The sequence below is a fragment of the Cervus canadensis genome, chromosome 22 (assembly GCF_019320065.1).
Source record: "Cervus canadensis isolate Bull #8, Minnesota chromosome 22, ASM1932006v1, whole genome shotgun sequence".
In the NCBI taxonomy this organism is placed as follows: domain Eukaryota; kingdom Metazoa; phylum Chordata; class Mammalia; order Artiodactyla; family Cervidae; genus Cervus; species Cervus canadensis.
In genome coordinates this window covers 12835542-12854591 of record NC_057407.1, presented here as the reverse complement: position 1 = coordinate 12854591, position 19050 = coordinate 12835542, and the positions used below count along the sequence as shown (strand labels likewise).

At 41.9% G+C, this 19050-nt stretch overlaps 1 protein-coding gene and 1 pseudogene across 2 annotated transcripts in view; one reads left to right on the top strand and one right to left on the bottom strand.

Moving 5' to 3' along the window:
• The window catches only part of DCP1A (decapping mRNA 1A), a 42537-nt gene extending 23709 nt beyond the window's left edge, over positions 1-18828 (top strand). Inside the window, exons 5-10 of one of the 2 annotated variants that reach the window (XM_043442446.1) lie at positions 1977-2115; positions 4072-4185; positions 9830-10579; positions 12514-12579; positions 14333-14551; positions 14856-18828. In XM_043442446.1, the coding sequence (XP_043298381.1) occupies positions 1977-2115; positions 4072-4185; positions 9830-10579; positions 12514-12579; positions 14333-14551; positions 14856-14936 (1369 nt within the window). In that variant the 3' untranslated portion in view covers positions 14937-18828. The remainder of the gene's footprint in view (positions 1-1976; positions 2116-4071; positions 4186-9829; positions 10580-12513; positions 12580-14332; positions 14552-14855) is intronic. The other variant, XM_043442447.1, reaches the window with a different exon arrangement.
• Positions 9452-9603, bottom strand: LOC122425242 (annotated as a pseudogene).
• Positions 18829-19050: the final 222 nt, after the last annotated feature.

Sequence of the window (19050 nt, the reverse complement as noted above, 5' to 3'; positions counted from 1 at the left end):
GGAGAACAGGTAAACTTCTAGACCTGTTCTATAAATAAATCTGGAAATTCTCTTTGAAAAGTAGCAAAATTGAAAATTCACTTAACTTGGAAACTGTTGCCTCTCCTAAAGAGGAAATTCAGTCTGCCAGAGTGTTTTTAACAAAACCTAATCTGAATGTTTGCCTATACATAGACTATAAAATTTGGAGAACTCATAGAAGTGAGCCCTATTCCTGATCTTTCAAAGAGTCTCGGGGCATACTTGGGGGTTTGAGAGGAAGGGAGAGGGGCAGGGTTGTTCTTCCCAGAGTGTGAATTGGAAGAGGCCTTAAGAGTCCAAAGCTGGGTGTCCCTTCCATGCCACCAGCCAGTTTCTGCTTTCAGCAGTGGAGAGCTTTATAAGGTAGCCTGTTGGGTGGATGAACACTGGTGATTATTGGAAATGTTTTTTTTTTTTAATGATCACAAATCCAGTCCAGGTCAGAGAGAGGTAAATACTAGTATGGGCAAGCCAGACAGTGTAGCAAGTAGTGGGTAGAAACGGGCTGTGTGACCAATCCTTGATGGTTGGCGTGGCCTGTAACTGAGTATTAAATAATAAGTATTTTTTGGTTTTTGGCTGCATCACTAGGCTTGTGGGATCTTAGTTCCTCCACCAGTGATTGAACCCCAGGCCCTTGGCAATGAAAGTGTGGGGTTCTAACCACTGGACAACCAGGGACTTCCCAGTTTGGGGAAAGCTTTAAACCATCCTTGGAGGATCATAATACATTGTAACTTGTTAAAAACTCAGAATAATGTTGCTGTTTAAAAAAAAAAAAATCTGTGTTTAATATTGTTTAATCCAATGTTTTCAAATAAAAGAACCATCCCACACACAGTAATAGAAGTTCCTAGGTAGGCTGTTTTAAAGCAGTAAACTGACATTGGGTACCCTGTTCTATGCCTCTTAGTCCATAAAAAAAAAAAAAAAACACCTTTTACTGCTTTATTGCCTGTCATCATCAGTGTCCGAAAGTTCTCAAATTAATTCAGTTATCAAGTTGTGACTGTGCTTATACTATCCCACGGCAAGTAGGCCTGTTCATTACAGTTGGACTTGAAACCTGAATGGATGTTTAAAAGAAAAAAAGATTAGTTGTCTTATTAAAATTTATTACATTAATTTCAAGCTTGAAGAAAAATATAAGAAACAATATAACATTCATATGCCCACCACCCACCTTTTAGTTTCTCACATTTTGCTTCAGACTTTAAGATGTGGCAGGGAGAGAGGATGTTCCTAAGAAATGAAACCCCTCAGATAGACTTGCAGACTGCAACCCTTGACTTAGACCTTGACTTTTCATGCTTTTTTAATATATATTTTCAAGTGCAAAATTAGCTTAAGTAGCACTAGTCAAGATAAAGAGCATTGCCACAATCACCCTGACCTTAGTTAACCACTTAGTGATTTTTAAGGAGACAACAAGGAAACTCTTTTGTTTACTTGTAGAGTTATAGTTGATTTTTGAAGATTGACCAAGACCATCATTTTCAAGATGCTAATCTTTCCGTGCTACCCCATTATTAACATACACTCTCCATAGGAGATGTTCACCTGTACAGCCTTCCTTTGTCTTGGTGGCATTGTCCATTTTCAGATTTACTTTACCAGTTAGTTTGACTGATCCTGAGATACTTGTAGGAAAGAGAGAGAGAAAAATAATGAGTAACTTAGTAGATTTTAGAGGTATCTACTTCTACCAAATCTGGAAAGGAATTCTGTATTTTTGGCCTTCTAATGGTGAACTATATTGGTTGGTACATTGTGAGTGAGATAGTGAAAGTAGTCAGTCATGTCTTACTGGGATGAGGTAGCTGAGGCTCTGTGTTCTGAGGAAGGCATTGTTACTATGAGGCAGTCTTCCAGTATCCTTGGAAGATGGACACCAAAATCTTGGGTCATATTGTGTCAAAAAAGGTCTTTCTAAAACTTGACTCTCTTTCCTCTAGCGTGGTAGAAGAGGAGACACGGCGGTCCCAGCAAGCAGCTCGGGATAAGCAGAGTCCCAGCCAGGCCAATGGCTGCAGTGACCACAGGCCCATCGACATCCTGGAGATGCTAAGCAGAGCCAAGGATGAATACGAGAGGGTGAGGATCTGTGTGCTGAACAGGAGAACCAGAGCAGGGAGGAGACCTGTGGCGGGTCTGGTGGGCTGGAGAGGTCACCTCCAGGGCCAGCAGGAATAAGTAGTTCAGAAAGAGAACATGTCTTATAGATAAGGAAGGGGATTTTCTTACCTCTGAAAATTCAGTGTTCTTTTTCTATTCCTAAAAAAAATTACTGTGGGAGGAAAGGATTTTGGAAAATAAAAGGTCCCACTTCCTGGGTAAAGAAATGTACATTAGAACCCATGAGACGTTTCAAGTTCTACCAGATTCCTCAATGTCTGTCGTAGAGAATTACAAAGAATTTATGGATCTATGAAAATTAATACAGGAAAGGCAGTCATCTCTATAATGAATTGATTGATTCTTAGGAAACTGGATGAGGTAAATTTCAGAACCATTTCTGAGCTTTTAAGTTACCGTGTATTACCATAAATTCCCTCCCATACCCTTAATGAGATATGGGTTGTCTACATAGATGCCTTCTTCTGTTTGTAAAAAAGACCTTTCTGTGTTGTAGTGACAGCTAATAAGTTGAGAGCTCTGTCACCCCTTCCCAGTGATGACGAGATCAAGGTGCCACATAGGACAGAAAGTATAGGGGCAGCACACTAGAGCAGACACCCCAGGAGATGGCCCGCCCTCCTCCTCACGCTGGGAAGCAAGTCATCTCCAGAGGAAAGAAAGAACTGAAGCCTTGCTTCTGTGCGCAGAGCTGCAAAGGAACTCTAGGTCACATGAGCAGTGTAAAAATCTGATATGATTTCTGGTTAATGCACATTGCAAAGGTAGAAAACATGGAGAACGCAATAGTTACTATTGTAAAGAAAATTCTTCGGTATGGTATGGAGTAAATAAAATTTCTGGAGTTGTATTAAGATTAAACCTTTGGGGATTTAGTTAAGTCTTTTTTGGGGGGGGGTGGATTTAGTTAAATCTTTGATATCTCCTTCATAATGTGTTCGTTCTATTTTTGAAGCCATCCATAAATAGGTGGCACTTCCTTAAATAGGAGTATTGTTGCTTGTCTACACTCACCTGTCATCTAATCATATGGTGTCAGTCTTAGCAGCAGCCCATGAGTTCACTTCTTAGTGTTTGGATGAGCTCTCCTCTGCCTCAGATGGTTCCAAATAGACCCTTTATCTCTAGGTAGAAGCTTGGGAGATTGCCACATTCATCTATACAACAACTTGGATGAATCTCAAAGGCATTATGCTAAGTTAAGGAAACCAGCATTCCATTTAGATGACAATCTCTAAAAGACGGAACTAGCGCCAGAGAACAGTCTCTGGTTGGCAGGAGTGGAAAAAGGGCACGACTGCATTGGAATAGCACAAGGGAGTTTGGGGAGGTGATCGGATATCCTGACTGTGGTAATGGGTACACAAAACTATATATTTCAGAAGTTAATTTTGAAAGTGAAAGAAATGGTAGCCCTCCAGGCTCCTCTGTCCATGGAATTCTCCAAGCAAGAATACTAGAGTGGATTGCCATTTCCTTCCCCAGGGGATCTTCCCAACCCAGGGATCGAACCAGGGTCTCCTGCGTTACAGGCAGATTCTTTATAATATGAGCCACCAGGGAAGCCTGGTGATACATTTCAAAAGTTACTTTTACCATATATTAACTTAAAAAAAAAAAGGAAAAGAATACATAATAAAGTAATGCTGTTTGTTTGTCCTTAAAGGGGTTATAAAAATAGCAGTTGTTACAAACACTGTTGTCTAAAATCATGTGCTCAGCTTTCTAGAAATTTTATTGTCCAGTTAATTTACATATTTACATGCAGGTCCAAAGCAAACATTTGGCATTTGTAGGAGGGGCTATCCTTGACTTTTAAAATAATATTTCTGTTAACAGTAACCTTGAATGCTCCTTTGTAAACCAAACAATAGCAAGTTTTTTCACATGATGTATTTTTCCTTTTAATTTAAGAATCAGATGGGTGACTCAAATATCTCCAGCCCTGGGCTGCAGCCAAGTACTCAGATCTCCAATCTGGGAAGCACTGAGACACTAGAAGAGACACCATCTGGGTTGCAAGATAAGGTTTGTACGGGCAAGCCCTAGCTTTGTCCAGAGTAACCCAACAGAGTCAGCATTTTGTAAGGGCTTGGATGCAGTACAAGTTTGATCCGTTGATCATCAGTCAGAGTGTGTGCATACAGGCAGTAGCGTGATGTCATCCTCTCATGTCGTTTCCCCTGGTCCACGTAACTGTCTTTCATCCGGGTTTTACAGTAGCCTCGTATCTGGTTTCCCAGCTTTTGCCCTAGCCACTCCCTCTCCTCTCCTTGACCCAGGGGCCAAAGTAAATCCTGGTTTAACCTAAGTTAGACCGTGGCTTTCCTCCAGTGGTGTCTCATCTCACTCAAACAAAAGCCAGGGTCACGGCAATAACCCCTATGGCGCTACCTGATCTGGCCCCCCTACCCCGGCCTCATCTTCTATCTTTCTGCCGTGTTCCCAGCCTCGTAGGCTCTTCTGCCTTTTCACAGATGCGTCAGACCTGCCTCTGCCTCAGGACAGGGCTTTGCAGTTATAGTCCCCACAGCCTGAAAGACTTGCCTCCTATAAGCCTTGCTCCCATTCTAGTATCTTCCATATAGGTGAGGGCCTTTCACACCACCCTATTTTAAATAACAATCCTTCCCTACCCCTTTTCTGCTGTGCTTTATTTTCTTCCAGCTATCAGGGTTTGTGGTTTTTTAAAAAGTTTTTTGATTGTCCCCTCCCCACCAAAATCCAAGTATCATAGGGGACAAGCAGTCTTGCCTGTCTTGTTTGCTACTGTATCCTCAGCACCCAGCACTGTAAATATTTGTTGAATGAAATCATTCTCTTTGTTTTTAGTTTTTTATTTATATTTTTATGAAGTAATTCTCTTTAAAACTGATGACTTGATAAGTGAACAGATGTCAAGTAAAAGCCATAGTTTTTTAAGCTTTTTATTTGAAGATAATTACAGATTCATATACAGTTGTAAGAAATAATACAGAAAGAGTAAAAGCCATAGTTTTTTAAGCTTTTTATTTTAAGATAATTACAGATTCCTACGCAGTTATAAGAAATAATACAGAAAGATCCATGTCCCTTTTGCCTATTTACTCCATTGATAACAGTATATCATTGAAAAATATAGTACAATATCACAGCCAGAATATTAACCCAGTATACCCATCTTGTTCACATTTCCTCAGTTGTTTTATTCATATTCGTTTCTGTGGGTATGTGCACGTGTGTGTTTGCGTGCATGCCAAGTTGCTTCAGTGGTATCCAACTCTGTGCAACCCTATGGACTGTAGCCCTCCAGGCTCCTCTGTCCTTGGGATTCTCCAGGCATGCCCTTCTCCAGGGGACCCTCCCGACCCGGTGATGGAACCCATGTCTCTTTTGTCTCCTGCATTGGCAGGCAGGTTCTTGACCACTAGCAGCACCTGGGAGGCCTCATGTGTATGTTTAGTTCCATGCAGTTTTATCTCATGTAGAGCTTTGTGTATCTACCACCACAGTCAAGATAGAGGACTTCATCACCACAAGAATCCTTTGTGTTGCCCATTTGTTATCACACTGATTTACATGTCACACCTTCCTGGCCTTCCTCTGGCATCCCTAACCCTGGCAGTGACTGATATGTCTCCAGCTCTATAAAGCTGTCATTTCAAGAATTTTCTATAAATGGAATCATACAATATATAACCTTTGGGGATTATGTTTCTTCACTCAGCATAACTCATTGAAGAGATTCATTGAAATTGTTACATATATTATAGTTCCAAATCTCATTACTGAGTGGAATTAACATTTTTAGCCATTCACCCTATGGCTGTGTTAAAGGGTGGCTGTGTTGTTATCAGTTTGGGGCTAATGTGAATGACATTTCCATGAACATTGTACACACATTTCCTTTGTTGTTCCTTTGTCCTTTCCATTACTAAACCGTGTTTGACTCTTTCCAACCCTATGGACTGTAGCCCACCAGCTCCCTGGTCCATGCGATTTCCCAGGCAAGAATACTGGAGTGGGTTTCCATTTCCTTCTCCAGGGTATCTTCCCAACCCAGGGATTGAACCTGTGTCTCCTGCATTGGAAGGCAGATTCTTTACTGCTGAGACACCAGGGAAGCCCTAAATTTCCTTTACTCTGGGTTAGATGCCCAAGAGTACAAATGTTGGGTAATTTCATAACTGCATGTTTTAGTTTAGAAATTGTCCCATCATACTGTTTTCCAAGAGGCTATACCATTTTACATTCCTATTATCAGTGTATCTATAATGTTCCTAGGGATGCAGGTGGTAAATTCTTTAAACCAGATTTTGTACACTACATTTCTTTGCTCCATGTTTACTGTATTTGAATTTAAGATCCTGAAGGTCAAACATATATTAAAAGAAAGTGTTATGTAAAATTTAATTTTTAAAAAATATGTGTTAGGAGAAGCAGCAAGTAAAGGAGCAGACTCCTTCTGGCCTGGCTTATCAGCCATGAATGTCCAGTGGGCTAGTCACTTTCCTTTCCGTTTCTGAATCATGGGATTAAGGATTCTGGCAGTACCTGACTCACAGATTTACTGTGAAACCCAAATGAAAGAATGAACCCAAAAAGACTCCATTTTATAGGCCAAAGTGACAGCATTTTGTAAAATACTGAGATCTGGATATTGTCAAGCCATTGTGATTATCTAAAATTAGCTGAGATCCATAACTGGCCCTGTACACAGAATAGTGCATTGGTTTAGTAACACTGCCATCTAGTGCTGAGGAGCAAATAATGCTGTCAAGCCTTAAAATTAATAGTATTACATTTTATTTCAGTTTCATTATTCACTTACTAAAATTTCCTTGGTACAATTTCCCTAGTTTGTTTTGTATTGTTTTTGTTTTTTTGTTCCTGTGATTAAGAATAATAATACCTTCTAGTGTGCCCAGCGCACTAATGAGTAGGAAATCTGACATGGGCACAGTAAATTCAAACAGAAATACGAAATTCTGTAAACAGCAAGAGCTGTGGGGTGAGCGAGGAACAATGGAAAACCTGATATAGTTTCTTTAAAAAAATTTTTTTTCAGTCCCATACATACTGTCACTCACTGAATTCCATTTCACAAGGGAATGGTCAGATTAAAATTTGAGTTAAGTGAGGCATTACTGAACTCAGAGTCCAGACTGTAAGTATATTCAGACATGAGTAAAGAATAAAATTTCACCTTTTCTGTGGATGATGGAAAATGAATCCATGAATAAGTAAGCCCAACAGCTAGAGGAATGCAGCCAGCTTTTCTTGTCAGAGGCAGAGGAACATGGAAAGGGGCCTGTCCAAACAAGCTCAGAGACTCTCAAGCTTTGGGGAGTTTGTATAAAGACACATGCTCTGCCCCCTCAGCCTCTGGCGACTAATTCAGCCAGTTACATGTTTCCGAAAGTTGGTACAATCTGACCAGTCACCAGCTCTTAGTTATTCAGGTCTTACTTGCCCCTCTCCTTCCCAAAGGATCATTTTACCATTCAGTTGATTAGATAACCTGTCATCTGCATGGTGGACATAATGGTGCAGTGGCATAATGGTTAAGAATACGGATTGAAAAAAAAAAAAAGAATATGGATTGTGTTGTTAGAACTAGGTTGGCATCTGGTTCTGTTGTACTTGGGCATCATCCGTAAATGGCAATAATAATAGTACTGCCCTCACCGATTAATAGAGTGATCCATGCAAAGTGTGTAGTACAGGGCCCTCTGTACAATGAGCAGTCTGTCTGTGATAATTCTTACTGCCTTGTAACCTCATTTCTTCTGCCTTATATGGGGTACCTCTGAAACCTGATGCTTTACCACACACCATATTCCATCAAGTCTAATAATCTGTCTCTGGCCTGGCAGATGTTGCAGGGAGGCAGCATGGAGAAATTGGAAACTTGATGCTTCTTTTGCATACTACCATATGACTTCATTTTTTAATATGAAGTAGATTTAAATTACCAGAAATACCTGTTCTTAAGTTCAAGTATAGAAACATTTCACATGTAAATGTGGGTAATTTTAGTTTTTTAAAAGTTCATTTTTGTTTCACTAGATAGATAAAAATTGCTACCTGGATCATTTTCAAAGCCCAAGATGTATTTCATGGTGAGGTTTCTCCATGTCCGGTTTTTGATTGTTCCTTTTCTTATAAAATACTATTCTTCACTGGAAAAGACTCTTAAGTTTCTACAAGATCATTGCAATATGATATGTGTTTTTTAAAGTAGGTATATCTAAATGTTGGTTTGTGTGTGTGTATACACACACACATATGTATATGTAAAAAAATATGGTGGTTAGTTCAGTTCAGTCGCTCAGTCGTGTCCCCCTTTGTGACCCCATGAATCGCAGCACGCCAGGCCTCCCTGTCCATTACCAACTCCCGGAGTCTACCCAAACCCATGTCCATCGAGTCAGTGATGCCATCCAGCCGTCTCATCCTCTGTCCTCTTGCCCCCAATCCTTCCCAGCCTTAGGGTCTTTCCAGTGAGTCAACTCTTCGCATGAGGTGGCCAAAGTGTTGGAGTTTAAGAGCTACGTAATTGGGAATTCCCTGAGGGTCCAGTGGTTAGTACTCTGCACTTCCACTGCAGAGAGGACTGGTTCAGTCCGTGATTGGGGAACTAAGATCCTGCAAGCCATACAGTGCAGCCAAAAAATAAAATAAATGAAAGGAGTCCTTTGCGCCCAGGTCAGAGCAGGGCCTGGCACCCTCTGCATACTTAGCAAATAAAGGTTAAATGAATTCAGCAATACTGCTTGAAGGGAAGGTGCAGGAAAGCTGACAAGTGGGAACTATGAATATAACTCCTCTGAATCATTGCAGTGATATCAGTAAACCAGATCACTAAAATATAAGTACATTTAACATGTTCAGGCTTAAATGCTTTCCTTTTCCTTCAGCATCTGTGATTTGGGAATTGGAAGGTTGCTATTTAAAAAATGGTTAAATTGGGAGGGGCAGTATAGGGGTAGGGGATTAAATGGCACAGACTTATTATGTATAAAATAAATAGGACGCAACAATAAATTGTACAGCACAGGGAATATAGTATATTTTATAGTAACTTTAAATGAAGTACAGTCTATAAAAATATTGAATCACTATGTTGTATACCTGAAACTAATATAATGTTATATCACCTATACTTTAATTTTTTTTAATAGTTAAATTTATTTTCTGGTATTTGAGGTACAATGCCTGCCTTTTATTAAAAAAATATGAACATAAAGGTAGGATTGCTTGATCATCATTTGGTCCTCATATCCTCTTGAATGTAATTTCCCTACCATGTGTGACTGGTATGGGGCAAATTAACTTTGAGCAAAGTAGTTGCCCCTTTACCTTACATCTGTTTGTGAAGCAAAAAAAGGTGAATTCTAAACTGTCATCTGAGTCCCTAAAATTTTATTTTTACACTTGATCTTAGCCAAAAGGCCGAGAAGCGATTAAAATTTTGATTTTTATTACAAATGTAGATATCTCTTCACCACCTTGGGGATACCAGGTGCATTCTTGGCCTTAATCCTGAGGACGTCGTCAGCTTGTTCCATTTCCTATTTTCAGACTCTGCCTATCCTTGCTTCTGCAAACTGATTTGGTTGATGGAAAAGAAATTTAGTTACGCTGATTTGCAAGAGTTTTCTCTCATTGGGTGGTTTGATTTGTTTCTCAGTCTGCCCCATCTGGACACAAACATCTGACAGTGGAAGAATTATTTGGAACCTCTTTGTCAAAGGAACAGCCAACAGTTGTGGGTCTGGATTCAGAAGAAGTGGAGAAGCTACCAGGAGATGCCTCCCAGAAAGAGCCCAACTCATTCCTACCATTTTCTTTTGAGCCTGGAGGGGCCTCTCAGTCAGAAAACCTGGCTGTCCATGCTGCTGTCCACCCCTCAGTCCAGCCCGAAGTCACCACCCCAGTGCTAATAACTCCTGCTTCCATCACTCAGGCCAGTGAAAAGCAGGCCCCCAGCTACGCCATCCCATTGCACTCTGTGCTCAGTCCCAGTCTACCAGCAGAAGCCTCTACTGGACAGGCTCCCCCCAGCCTACCCCGAAACACCACCATGATGCAAACAGTGAAGACCACACCTAGGCAGAGGTCTCCACTCCTGAGTCAGCCTGTCCCTGAGCTGAGCCACGCCAGCCTGACTGCCAGCCAGAGCCCACTCAGGGCCCCGCTGAGCGTGACAAACACAACCAGTCCATCTCTCCCAAGCGTTGATCTTCTCCAGAAACTCAGGTTGACCCCGCAGCATGACCAAATACAGACACAGTCACTTGGGAAAGGTGCAGCAGCACCCAGCTTTTCTCCAGCAGCCGGCCAGCTGGCCACCCCTGAGAGCTTCATTGAGCCTTCCCCTAAAGGGACAGCAGCGAGAGCCTCAGCCTCCCTGAGCAACATGGTGCTTGCTCCCCTTCAGGTACTGGCGGGAGATTGGGTGGCTGTAACCTAGTGGGATGAAACTGCATTTTGATTGACAGGAGACAGAGTTGTTTAAAGACACAACTGTTGAGTGTACCAGGGGCTAGAGGATAGGAGAGGAGAAGCCCTGCAGTGATCAACCAGACCATCAGTAACTGGTGGTGTAGCTGAGTTCCACTTCCCAAAATAATTTCAGCTGATAAAAGCTGAGAAGCTGTATTTTCCTTCCTGGGTGTGCATTTTAGCGGTTTTTTTGTTTATTTTTGCCCGATACGTCTAGGAGTCCTTATTTGACTCAAGACCGTGGATCCAGATCATCCCAAACTTTGTTCGTCCCCTGCTCCCTCAGTACTCTCACTGAGAGCCTGTGTTGTGCCAGGTGCCTTAGGGCTGCCATAAGAGCATCCCACATTTGGAGGTCTGAAGTCAAAGAAAACTTCCTCGGGAAACTGGCCATCAGCTGAGATCTGAAGACTCAGTAGAAATTAGCCAGACCCAGAGTTGGGAAGAGTGGGTGAAGGCAAGGAAAATAGCAGGTGCAGAAGCCTAGGCACGAGAGGGCATTTGTTGAACTTGAACTGTGGTCTGACTGGATCTGTGTGTAAAGAAACATGGGAAAGCAGGTATTGGTGACGAGTAAAACTTTGTAAATAGTGTCAAGGAGTTAGAGGTTTGTTCTAAGGGCCCTGGAGAGTCTTTGAAGTGCGTGAGCCAAGGGTGGCACGCTAGGAAAGGAGACGATGGAAGGAGGGCGACCCATCAGAAAGGAGGTCGGGGCAGTCACCCAGGCTTGAGCTGGTGGGGGCCTGTACTGGGGCATGTGAACATGTGGATTTATTAAGAAGGAGGATGAGTGGGACTTGGTGGGGGATTGGATCTAGGGCTGAAGAAGAGGTTTGTCCCTCAGTGATTTATTAAGGTTGGTGAGTTTACAAATGAGGACATCAGGTCACAGTTGCAGTGACTTGTGCAAGATCACAGAACTGAAAGGGGGTAGAGCCTTTTAAGGCTTTAGTCTCATGCCCTTTAATAATTACAATCCTCAGCTCTTTTTAACATTTTACCAAATAATATTATACTGGCTCTGCTGTATAACATTATTTCTTAGTTAATGGAGTGTTTTGTTCCATTCTGTTAAAATTCTATACAGAAAACGAAACCTAGTGTCTTGGTTACATGATTAAATTGTCATTTTTGCTGTTTGTCTGCAGTATAAGGAGCAGTGAGAATGTTCTGTTTAACAGATAAAACACCCCTGAAATGTGTCTACTGCCACTATTCCTGTTGTTCTAGAAATACAACCAGCAGTCGTAAATACCGCCCCCTCTAGATTTGGCCTCTGGGACAGCACCCTGCTCTCCAGCATGCCTCCTGGCAGAGGAAGCTTACAAACATGTTCTTTCTCATTTATGTGGCTGTATCGAATTTCAGGGCCTGGGACCATATTGAGTCCTAATATATTTGCTCTGCTACAGGAAGTTCTTGTCTCCCAGGGAATAGGTGTAACATTTATCTGTGGAAGTGTGTGGCTCTGTGTGAAGACTGTTTAGCGCCACCTGTCCAGAGTGTGAGCCGCCTCATCAGGTTTCATGCTGCCAGGATCTTGCATCTCCACAGTCTCAACAGCAAAAATATGCTTGGTCTGTCCCAACTCTTATAAGAGACACAGGTTTTAGCTTTTTGCATAGAGACGTTTTCGAGACATTTGCACACCCCTTTTCTCCGGTGGAACTGAGGGGAGTTGGGGGCTGTCCCAAAGCTCCCATCCTGCATTGTCACAAATTCTGGTCAGCCACTTCCCTCAGGTATCTAGGAACCAGGTCATGTTTGAACTCCTCCTTACAGCTGCTAACCTAGATTTTTCCCCAGTAACTAAGAAATCTTAAATGAAAAGTGGCTACATCTGTTCATTTTTCTGTTTAAACATTGCAGTCTATGCAGCAAAACCAGGATCCTGAAGTTTTTGCCCAGCCTAAGGTGTTATCCAGTGCCATCCCGGTAAGGATCCCCTTTTTCTGAAGATCATAGTATGTCTTAAGTTCTTCTGCTGAGTGTGAAGTGAAATGTTGCAGCTCTCAAACCTAGGCCCCTCTTAAATGTCCCTCCCACTCTCCCAGGCAGAGCTCATTGCTGTGGCCTCTGCCGTCCTCAAGTCATCCATCCTCAATGATGTCTTCCCTGAGGGTGTGTGTGGGAGGGCAAGGTCGGCCACGGCAGGGGCGCTCACTCACTCCCTCTGTGTTGTGAATGGGCGACGGCTGAGAGCAGGTCAGCCCCGTCCCTGTGGATAGGAGATAGTCTTTGCCCTGGGAGAGTTGTGGTGTCCCAGTAAACAGAAGGCAGTGTCACTGCCCTGCTCGTTGGCTTCCCATTGCCCTGTTGACAAAACCTCCCATGCCTGTGTGCTCTGCACCTTGCTGCCTCTCCCCTGCCTCATTTTTTAGAAGTTGTCCTCATCCTCCATTACCTACCAACTTTGACAGGCACACTTATCTTTTTCAGTTCCTAAACTTTAAGGTTCCATTTGCCTTTGAGCCTTAACACCTCTCCTGAAGCCTAAGATTTTAAACTAAAGCCACCTTCTGACTGGTCTTAGCAGGTCTTCTTTGTAGCTTGTCCGGCTGCATGGTGATTGGCGTACCACTTCTTGGTGATCTCTCAGCCCAGTGTTGCACCAAAAATAACCACAGATGGCTCAGAACCCAGAAACTGCACTCTCAAAACTATGGACAGCTTTGGTTCTTTGTAAATGAGGAGGGTGACAGATAGGAGGGAAAAAATATAGTTTTCTTGTTGAGTATATCAAAATATGAGAATTAGTTAAAAAGGGGGGGGGGGCTTCCCTCATAGCTCAGTTGGTAAAGAATCCGCCTACAATGCAGAAGACCTGGGTTCGATCCCTGGGTTGGAAAGATCCCCTGGAGAAGGGAAAGGCTACCCTCTCCAGTATTCTGGCCTGGAGAATTCCATGGACTATACAGTCCACAGGGTCGAAAATAGTTGGACACAACTGAGCAAGTTTCACTTTCAAAAAAAATATTATTACTGTTTTGTGTATTCTGCTGGTTAGCCATTGTTAGCCCAGAAGTATATCTAAATGAAAGAAGAAGGTAAATATTAGTTTTATGTTTTTAAAATTGTATCTCTGATGGCTGTGGTGGCATAATAAATACATTGAACACAACTAAAGAAACTAATGCTTCATATAACTTTATATAACTAATGCTTCATATAATTCTTTTTATTGAATTAAAATTTATGTATAATAAAATGCAGATTTCTTAAATTGAGTTTTAATACACGTATATCCCTTGGGTAGTGATCCAACCAAGTTATATAACACTTCCATCACCTCAGAAAGTTCCTTCACACCCTCCTCTAAGCATTTCTGTGTCCCTCATGGAAAAACTTTACATATTCAGCTTATCTCAGGACTGTTCTTACTGTGCCTACCCTGCTGTTAGTTATCAGATTCCCCTTCTGTAGTGATGGGGCTTGGCTTCTCATAACAGCTCTAGGCCATCCTTATCATGTAAATGGACTCTTCATCCTTCTGCTAACAAGCTTCCTAACCAGACATTAAATGCTTAGACACTGCTTCTGAATCTTTATCTGAACTCTGAATAGTTAACCGTTGGACTCTGCATTCCAGTCTCCTGCTGCTTATGCTTATTATCAGGCATCCCCTACTCTGGGCCTGGCTGCTGACTTCCACACTCTTTGGTGCAAAATGACCATTGTTCCCCTGCAGGTGACAGGCCCCCCTCTGGTTCCTGCAACAACCTCAGCAGCATCCTCAGTCCTGCTGTCCCCCAGTGTTTTCCAACAGACAGTTACAAGGTCCTCAGACCTTGAGAGGAAAGCCAGCTCCCCTTCTCCTCTCACTGTTGGAACGACAGAAAATCAGAGAAAGCCTTCCATTATCCTCAGCAAGTCTCAGCTCCAGGATACATTAATACATCTAATCAAGGTATGTAGGATATTACTCTTCAAATTTTCATTCTGTAAAAAAATAATTGTATGAATTCTTAAAAAATCAATTCATAAAGAAAATCCAAGACCAGCTAGGACCAGTGTTTCTCTCTCCCTGTGGAAAAATTCTCAAAGTGGAAAAATAGATCTGTGTGAATTCCAAAATATTCCTCATGATTGTCTCTAGGTGGTGGGATTCTTGGCATAATTAGTTATACAGAGCATGCGTATAACTTCTTCCTAAGCTGTTGTCATGGCAGTAAGCTCTAAGGAGGTAAACCTGACATGACCATCTCTTCCAGAATGATTCCAGCTTCCTCAGCACACTTCATGAAGTCTACTTACAGGTTCTGACCAAGAACAGAGACAACCACAACCTATGACAAGAGCAGAGTAATTCTGAAGGCAGAATATCGACCTCAGAAACAAATAGGCCTCATCATGGAAACTTCTAGACGCAACATTGAGTTTTGAGAATTCTAAAATTGAGCCTATGAGAAAGAGACTCATTGCTTAAGAATGTTTTCCAAGTGACGTTCTCAGTGATAATGGAGGTTTCACTGTGAAGCATCACCAGCAGACCTTTGTTTTGGGGAAAAAAAAAAAAAGACCATTGTGTTCAGTTGTGTGGGTGTTTTCATCAGCTCTAAACAAGTTTGTGAAATAAGGAATCTGATTTTCAGCTCACTTTCGTATTCAAGGTCTTAGGGAAAAGAGGTCACCAGCCCTGCGGCAGTCAGCCCAGCCCATACCCCCATTCCCCTCCCGCACTTCCTTCTAAAAACTTGATCCTCGGGCTGGTTAGTCAAGTTCTGAGCAGAGCAGAAGTCAGCTCTGTGCAGAGTAGCTTCGCATTTTAAGGGTCAGAGGTTAAGCTGACAAATTAGGACTGATTTGTTCAAGTGAAGTGTATTTTATATGAATGCCCCTTTTGGGCCTTAAAAGTTCTGAAGTTTATTAATTGTGTTCTATTTTTAAGTGTCCCCGGTGATGCCACGCAGAGGGCTCCCACTGTGAGAATACATTTGAATAGGGCCCTGCCGGCCCTGTGATGAGGTGGGAGCAGGCATGGCACACCTTTGAAGTAAAGGCTGGGACTGGTAACACCCAAATTCTATCAGAAATCTTCACTTTAAGTTAAACTCTCCAGTGGTTTTGAAAATGTTAAGCTTGTGTGTGAATCATAGCCTTATTTTCCTTTTCTGTCTAAACACAATGAGAAGTCATTGTTAATTGTTTCCCTTAACACTTTGACAAAAGGACCAGTGGACCAATCTGACAAAGCCATTCTGGTTCCATTCCTCAAGTCTACTGAGAATAGTTTTAAAGCTATGCAGAAAAGGGAACTGTTATTCACACTGCCCTTACTTTATTATAGAATATGGAATTAAAAACCAAGTGTGATATTCGGAACTTTACCAATGTATTCTTAGGCTGTAAGTACTTCTGCAGCCCAAAGTCTGAAAATATGTAAAGATGCTTTGTTATGCTGCTATTGATCTGCCATGATTTATATTTATTCTTTTATGGCATGTAATGGTGATTAGTAATATTTTAATGTAGATTTGATTTATTTCAGCAATAGTAATTTTAAGATATTCTTTGAATGAAAGTGTCTTCGTTTCTACGATACAGGTCATTTTGTAGTATTTAACCAATTAAGATGCACTGCTTACTTTTCTGAGCACTATTTAATGATGGGGTAAAAACCCAATTGGCTCAACCAGCTAGCTTAAGGATTAGCTGTGAATAATGCTGACAGATATGATGGTTCCTTGGGAACAATCATTTAAGCTTTAATGGTAACTCAATCATAAATCCATAGGTTTTTTTTCCTTTTAGCTGAGATTTTAGAAAATTACTTGTGAATTACATACTTGTTTTAGTTTGCGCTTAGGTTGTTTTCTGTTTTTTGTTTTTTTTAGCATAAAGAATACCTTGATTGGCTTTTGTTAAGCTAAACGTGCTTCCTTGGCAACTTTTCTGCTTCCCAATTTAGTGTCTTCTATTGTGTCTACCTATTATTTGTGAATTGTGCAGAAGTCAAGGAACCTTCTAAGTTCTCATAGGAATTAGGAATAGTTTGTTTTCAAAGGTAGTGTGTAAATTCAGCAACCAAAAATGAATTGCTTGCGCATCACCCAGGAAAGAGAAAGTTACAGTAAGATGTGAAATGTTGCTGACCCCAGGAGATGGTGTCCAGGGCGCCCCCACGACTGTTCTCAGAAGACAGTTGCCCTGGCAGGTTAGCACGCATCCCAGGTGTAAGTCTCGGTGGGCTTTGGTGAGCGGAAGAATCAAGGGGTTCTTATTATGATAGACGTTTGCGTTGAAATGATGCTTTGAGTAGGGTCAGTATTACAGAAGAGCTGAGAGACTGTCCTGAAGAGGGTCTGTGATCAAATCTGTTCGTTTTCACCCTTTAATTCAAGGAATGAGTCAGACAGACAGTAGAGAATCTGGGATGAGGTTTCCTTAGTGTGAAAGGAAACTTTTAAGTGCCCAAGTCATGGAGACTTGAAAAGGGTAAGCCTGTTTCAACTCCCAAATTTATGTATTCAAAGCATTTTGAAAATTCAGAGGCCAGAGGTTCACCGTCATGAGAACCAGGAAGTTCAGGCCAGAACGAGTCAGTAGAGAAGTCAGGCCAAGCCTGAACAGTGTCAGTTGGATGACCCTGGGCCAAAAGTCACAGTTCAGTTGCCTTACCCCTCATTCAGACTTCTGTCCAGAACCTCATGCTAGTTTAGGTTGCATGTTTACATTGCTGCAGTAACTTTACTGAAATCTTAAGTTTTAAACCTTAGTTGAGTCAAAATGGACACCAAAACAAAGACGCTTCTTGCAAGGTTTGCAGAACTCCGGGTGCCCTGCACTTAGGTCACCGTGTCTGCCTGTAGAGCCACCCTCACCAGAATGGGCGGCCCTGCTCTTCTTTTCTTGCAGTTACTGTGGTATCTTTGAGTGGACTCCCACTTCCCAAACAGCCTCGTTCCTTTAAGGCAGAAGCTCCTCCTCATTGTGTATCTCCCCCGTCGGTAAGGTGTAACTTGGAATCCCATGTTGTCCAGTGACTGTCAGCTCCAGGAAAAGCATTCATGCCCTCTGCATGTGAATGTGAATGTCCACAGCTTACTTTGGAAGGCTTTTGGGAGCCAGGTTTTGTTAAGAGCCCAAGTTGACCTGAGTACTTCTCTGCGGGAGGAGGCACAGGCTTAGTTGAGAATAGGACCCGATTTTGCATGTCAAGAATTGTTCTTTTTCCACCTGTGTGTTCTTGTAAAAAATCTTAACCCCATCAGATCTACTAGGTAGATATTTTTAAACCATGCAGCTTTATTACTCTCCTCCCCAAAGAATGTAGTTTGACGTTTTTCTCATTTTGGTAGTAGAGGCCATAACTGCCATTGTATTACTAATAATGCAACATGAAATTGAAGGTGCCTAACTGCTTAAAAAACAAAATCAGCCATCCTACTGTAACTCTGGGCAAAATGAAACACAGAGGAATGAGAGGCGGCACAGGCACGCGTGGGCTCAGTCCGTGTGAGTGAAAACGAGGAATCACGGACGTGTGTCCTGCATTCTTGCTGCACGTTTGCTGCTGAGCACACGTTTCTTTCTTACCTGTCTTTGGTTTTCTTCAGTTGTATTCAAAGGGCCTGCTGGAACCAGTAGCGCCCTGTGTTTTCAGGTGTCTAAAATGTTAAGATCTGAAAGAAGTAAAGCAGCTTACACTGAGCTCTTTAAAAGCTGTGCTTGAGAACATTTCCCTGAGTGGGCCGGGGCCTCCAGGAGCCTGTTTTTTCCAGCAAGAGAGACATGTGCAATGTTTCACTTGGTTTTGTATATGACATCTTCATTTGAAAATGCTCTAATGCAATACTGTTCACTTTGAAAGGGGGAAATGCAGAGTTGTGTTTCCCTTTTATCTGTGTGATTCCTTCAGAAACGTGTTTTTAAAATATATGTTCTCAATGGTTTTTTATTCTGTATTCCTGCTTTGGCCATGTGGCTCTCATGACCTTCAGTGTACCAGAGTCTCACTGCCCTGAATGTGGGCCTGAGAAGCTCCGGGACTGTGGCAAGATTTTTGTTCCATGAGCGCAATGCAGCATCATTAACATTTTTAATGGTATGGATTTTATACCATCTGTGTATGTTTGCAAATATTAAGTTATTACCTGTTTTCAGATGAGCATTTTTCATCCTAAATTTTATATGTTTGCAAATATATTTTTTTAATAAAAGTTCAAAACCAAGTTTTAGCACCTACTCAATTTTAATTGTGTTTTTATTGAACTTACAGAAATAGGAACTTTTGGATGCGTCGTCACACTGTGCTAGAGCCTCCTACTGCTGAGAGGTAGTGGGGTGAGAGGACAAAACAAATGCATATATTCTTAGAAGGTTTCCCCAGATAGAGGGTACAGGTCTAATCAGGACGAGAAATAGTCTTTTATAGGGGACTTTTACAGGGGACTCGGTCACTTCTCA